This window comes from Bolinopsis microptera, chromosome 4, assembly GCF_026151205.1.
Source record: "Bolinopsis microptera isolate Bmic1 chromosome 4, MBARI_Bmic_1.0, whole genome shotgun sequence".
Lineage (NCBI taxonomy): Eukaryota > Metazoa > Ctenophora > Tentaculata > Lobata > Bolinopsidae > Bolinopsis > Bolinopsis microptera.
In genome coordinates this window covers 12,652,949-12,658,948 of record NC_087075.1, presented here as the reverse complement: position 1 = coordinate 12,658,948, position 6,000 = coordinate 12,652,949, and the positions used below count along the sequence as shown (strand labels likewise).

General features: G+C 39.9%; 1 protein-coding gene across 2 annotated transcripts in view; it reads right to left on the bottom strand.

Moving 5' to 3' along the window:
• Positions 1–4,822: 4,822 nt before the first annotated feature.
• The window catches only part of LOC134813715 (furin-like protease kpc-1), a 28,940-nt gene continuing 27,762 nt past the window's right edge, over positions 4,823–6,000 (bottom strand). Inside the window, exons 19-21 of one of the 2 annotated variants that reach the window (XM_063821573.1) lie at positions 5,612–5,719; positions 5,350–5,449; positions 4,823–5,227 (exon numbers count right to left, since the gene is read on the bottom strand). In XM_063821573.1, coding sequence (XP_063677643.1) covers positions 4,945–5,227; positions 5,350–5,449; positions 5,612–5,719 — 491 coding nt within the window. In that variant the 3' untranslated portion in view covers positions 4,823–4,944. The remainder of the gene's footprint in view (positions 5,228–5,349; positions 5,450–5,611; positions 5,720–6,000) is intronic. The other variant, XM_063821574.1, reaches the window with a different exon arrangement.

Sequence of the window (6,000 nt, the reverse complement as noted above, 5' to 3'; positions counted from 1 at the left end):
CGATGTTTTGCAGCTGAAGTCAGAACTTTTTTTTGAATGATCATTTAGCAAGGTCACTGAAGATGGTACAAGACAAAATTGAACTTGAGGAAATGAAAGTTCTATTCCCAAAGTAGGTAGTGCGCCATCGACAGCGAGCCGCGCGTGCCGACTGTAGGATGGTTTTTTAGCGATAATTTCGGCCAGCACAAAATTCTTGAAACAAATGCGTATTGAGTAACCTTCCCTTAATCCAATTTTAACAAAAATTGGTAAGCTTACTCATAGACTTACAGGGAAAGCTAAAGTGTCCGAAAAATTCCCAGCAAACTAAATAAAAGATCACAGCGTTTAAACTTTGCAAATTAATGTCGTTGTCATAACTACTAGTACTGGCTTTTACTAATTCGCTCGCCCAAAAATTTCACGTGACTTTGGTTTTTTCTTAAAATTTGGGCGAGCGATTTAGTAGGAGCGACTAGTACTAGGCTAAATGCAGCGTGCGAAAAGTAAACTTGATGTGACGCGCGACGACAAACGCGCTCCTACTAAATCGCTCGCCCAAATTTTAAGAAAATTCTTGTGAAAAGGCCCTTTAGGCATGAAAGTGATCTAAATCGGTGTATTTTTGGACGCTGATTCCGAATCTCCCCCCATGACGTAGGGTTAAAATGCTTCCCTGGAGAGTTATGGGCAAAAAACTGTTTTGGTCACGTGACAGGCTAGTAAAACGTGAATTCGGTTATTTAAGGCTCGGGTTAGGGTTGTCATACGTTGTATGACCCGCCGCGCACGAAGTGCGCGGCTCCCCCTGTAGCGTCGAAGACGCTACAGTGAAACGACGCTACAGTGAAACGACGCTATAGTGAAACGACCGTGGGGGTCACCACGTGATACAAGGTTAGGGTTGTAGTTAAGATTATGGATAGCTTCGGGGTTATGATTATGGTTAGGGTTAGGGTTGGGATTAGAGTTTATGTAAAACCGTTTTGCACGGCTGCAAAACCAAAAAAACCAAAGTGTCGTGAAATTTTTGGGCGAGCGATTTAGTTGACGGATGTTACTCGTCTAAATTTCTTCGAAGTAGCGCGCGCCGCTTTCTTCTCGAAATGGCCCGATGGCAAGTGCTACGAAGTAGCGCGCGCCGGGCCAGACCATTAACAATGGTCAAGCGATTTCGTAAAAGCCCCTCTGGCGAGCCCAGCAGGTGGTAAGGTTTTTTGGGTTTAAAGCATATCCAACCATCAAAAATTATGTTACAGCTAAAAGTAGCGTATTTTGCCCCATTTTCATCACTATATGATACATCAACTCCGATATCTTTGGATCACGTGGTGACCCCCACTGTCGCTTCACTATAGTGAGTTTCTACGATACAGGGGAGCCGCGCACTCGTGCGCGGCGGGTCATACAACGTATGACAACGATATCCACCAAATTTTTCGGACAGTTGTGAAAGCCCTATTGGAAGGTCGTCGCCAATTTTCAGAATGATCGAATTCAAGGAACTAAAGATATATCAGAATAATACGACAAAAATTAACGAATTTGGTCAAATTACGCGACTTTTACAGTTACTTTTGCTCCGAAAGCTGCGCACCATAAAATATGGCACCTAGGCGTCAGGCAAAACTCACTGATCTTTCCAAAAAGGTATAACAAGTTTTACCTGGGGACCTCACTCCTCAGTCTATCATGTTTATAAACATAGCCGAATAGAGATTAGGCGGAATGACGGGCTGAGCGCAGCCCAGTAAAACAAATTTGGTACTGTGAAAATTCTCATGCAGTCTCTACTTCTAGAAAACAATGGTAAAATTTTTAAAATCCGAGCAAGTTTATTTTTATCGTGCACCCCCTACCCAAAGAAAGCTTTGATAAACGGACAATCATCAAAACACAGAAAGGAAAATCAAAAAGAGATTTTGGATGATTTAAAAAAAAAAGCTTTTCTGCCGCGTGCCGTTTTGCGTTTCCTTGACCAAAATTTCGCAGTTTTGGCTGAATTTGTTACCAGTGACCAATCAGTGAGGTCAATGAAAGTGACACCTAGCAAGGTCACTGAGAACTAGCGTGCTAAAGATCACTCTACATACCAGGGACAAAAGGATTTCGCGATTATTTTGGCCAAAAATCGCGATACCGCGAAATTTAACAGGCTATACATTAAACTATACATGAAATTTGTCGCAAATAATGGGAAAAATCGCGATTCCGTGCATGCCGCGATTTCCTTTTGTCCCTGCTACATACAGTCGATCTTAACGAGATTGTTCTAAAAGGCCCCTCGACAGTTGAAACCAACTTTAATCGATGTATTTTTGGACGCTGATTCCCAATTACCCCCAATTGCCCATGCAATGACATAAGGTTAAAATTCTCCCCTGACGATTGACGAGATATTGCCAATAATAATATTATTGGCGAAAAAATGTCTCGATCACGTGATATGACCGTATAAGGAAGTTAGTCTAATTTCTCGTTAGAGTTATGGTTTCGGCATATGCGTTTGTTAAGGATTGGGTTAGGGTTTGACGGATGTTACTCGTCTAAATTTCTTCGAAGTAGCGCGCGCCGCTTTCTTCTCGACGGCACGAGCTACGAAGTAGCGCGCGCCGGGCCAGATCATTAACAATGGTCAAGTTAGGGTTAGAGTTGTGATCAGATTATAGAGGGTTAAGGTTTCGAATAATCGTTCAAGGCCAGCTAGAGAACGGGTTGAAAAAGTCACGTGACAGTTGAGTGTAGAGTGATTAATCATCATCCCACTGAGGATGACACAAGACAAAATTGAGGTAATGAAAGTTCTATTCCGAAAGGAAGCTTTGATAAACGGAAAATAATCAGAAAGGAAAAAGAGATTTTTGAAGAGACGCTTTTCTGCCGTTTCCTAATTCCTTGACCGAAATTTCGCGGTTTTGGCTGAATTTTTTACCAGTGACCAACCAAAGTGAGGTCGGTGAAGAGACGCTTTTCTGCCGTTCGGTGAGAGTAACACCTAGCAAGGTCACTGAGGATGGCACAAGACAAGATTGAGCAACTGAAAGTTGAAAGTTCTATTCCCAATCAAATTATTTATTCATAAATATGACTACCTTACTCGGGAACTATGACTGGGATAAAGTAGTGGATTTTGGAAAATTCCGCCATATTTTTCCCGGTCATTAATTTTCCCAGTCATAAATCAACCCGCTATAATATTCCCGAGTAAGGTAATTAATTCGTTGCATACCAATAATTAATTTATCCACACTTATGATAAATTCAGTCACAATTATGATTGATTGACGACAAGTAAAAGTATTAACTTATAAGAACCAGTAAATCAAATAAGTTTTAAAATATTTACATTGTCAAAAAAAACATTACAACACTGTTCAGAGGTATATAATCAGCAGATATATTCAAATTAACGCTGTTTTCTGTTAAAAGTAATTAACAGCCAGTATATCTATATTCGGCATTATGCATTATTATTATTCTACGTCAAAGTGTTGTTTCCAATCATGATAAGAAGGTTAAGAGCCTTGGATCACATAATTAAAAACAAGACTGCAGTTAAATTACAAAACTAATTTTTTATTAATTAAGGTAATTTAAGTAGAGAATTAGTTTTCTTTGTTATCTAATCGGAGTCTATCGTTCTGATTTAAACATCTAATATCTATTAGTATTAAATGCCAGCATGAAGATTATGGTTAATGACGTGAAAGTAATAACTAAAAGCAATATTAATTAATATGTCGAAATCACGATAGTATATTAATTATTAAAGCTATCTTGTATGCATCATAGAATGAAATAAGTCACATTTTTCATAACATATTCTCGTCGTCAAATATCAATAACCAATGGTAACTAGCAAAATTGCTATAGAAAAGTCCTTACCATTTACAGTGAAAAGTAAAAGAATAAATAAATAAAAATTATCATATAATATATCATTTTCAAGATAAAAATATTATACATGATTTCATTAAAACAGCAATTGCTACTGTGTTACACTTTATAAGCGATACATGCAGTTAGTGCAGGGCCAGCGTGTTTGACAAGCAGTTTGACTTACTATTAGTAAATCAAACTGCTTGTATTTACTGTAAATTACCCAAATTACTTATTTACGGTAAAACGCCGCAAACCGAACTTGGGAAAAATTCATGATCAGACCAGCTAAATTCACTTCAATCTAACATCGATTATTTATTTTTTGGGCAACTTATTTCATTTCCAGGTGAAATCTATATTTTCATGAAATAAAGCTGGTTTGTCGCTTGAGGTATCCTCGCAAATTAGCAGTGTTATTAAATTGATAACAAAAACGCCTCTTTTTGTATCAATATCATAGGCCCATATCAGGTGACGCACTCATGTGTCACGTGTGCGTCACGAGTGCGTCACGTGTGTAACACAGTAAACCAATCATTGTGCCTGTGGCGCGCTAGAGAAATAAATATATCAAGTCTCACATCCATGCTTAATTCTGGATTCAAATACAATCAAAATAAAGGTCAGAGAAATCATCACTCGTCATTCTACAGTGGCCCATTCGGGTGAGTTTGATAATCTAATCCTAAAGTTGTTTCGTCATTCAACTCCAGTCAAGGTAGATTCTAACAATGTGTATCCTATTAATTCCTATTAAATCTACCGGTCTCCCAAGTTTCGTGAGACATTTTCTCGAACGAGCAGTAGGATTTTACGAAATAGACGGGATTGTACGCAGCCGACACCTTTCAACTCAAAAGAAATCAGTATAGATAATCGGGCACTAAATAAAATCATCTCGTTTTCAGGTTGCGTAGGATGGTTTATTTGAGGCCATTTGATCGTTCTTACTTTTGTTATGTGAGCATACTGCACTGATTGCTACTGTAGGGGATTGTAAGGGTATGCTTACTTATACTACTGCGGCGTACAGACACGGCGTACAGACGCGGCGTACAGACGCGGCGTACAGACCTATAGTTATACTCGCTCGGAGTTTCTGTGATTGGGGCACGCCGATACCGACTTCTTGTGAATAGTTCCAGGTTGTAAATCAGAGCTCCTAATGACAGTTCTATTGTTGGGGTCCCGCGGGATATAAGGAGGAGGTTCTGATGACGTCATGTGGTGGAGTGATGACGTCATGTGGGGATGGTTGACACGTGAAGGGTCTGGGATGGGGTGGGTCACGGAGGCGGTGATGGGTTTTAGTTGGGTGTGGGAGTAAGGGGTCCCGTCACGGTATCGGAGTGATTCAATGCTGCTGAAATAAAAGAGTTGTCAGGACTGAAATGGAAAAGAGAAAGGAAGTCATGTTGAGATTTAGATCGTTAATTTGAAGATAATTCGAATACAATTTAGCAAACAATAAAAGGATGAACTTACCCGCTCTTGTATTTTCTGTAGTGATGCATGCTGATTACAAGGACAACAATAATCAGTAAGCACATAAAGATTACCACAATGATAATGTACATCGCATCTCCTGTAATAATAAAACATTCAAATAAAGATGGGCTACTACTAGTACTATATATTAGCCTTTTCCAGAACTTCCATTGCATTGGCGTTAAAATTGTATTTACATCAGTGTATAATAGATAACAAGCAATAATTGAATGACACGTGATCACATCACGTGACCTACCTTTGTACCAAGCCTGACCAGGGGGGGTCTTCTTACAGAGTTGACCACGTAGTTTACTATCTGATACAGTGTGATCCTCTGGACACTCACTCACGCACTTGTGCTCTTCTGTGTAGAAAGGGTTCTTTAATGTTGGGCAGGCTTGATATTTTTACAGTTTTTTTGTAGTTAACGTAATAGGGCAGGTGCGTAATGGGGCAGGTACGTAATGGGGCAGGTACGTAATGGGGCAGGTACGTAATGGGGCAGGTACGTAATGGGGCAGGTACGTAATGGGGCAGGTACGTAATGGGGCAGGTACGTAATGGGGCAGGTACGTAATGGGGCAGGTACGTAATGGGGCAGGTACGTAATGGGGCAGGTACGTAATGGGGCAGGTACGTAATGGG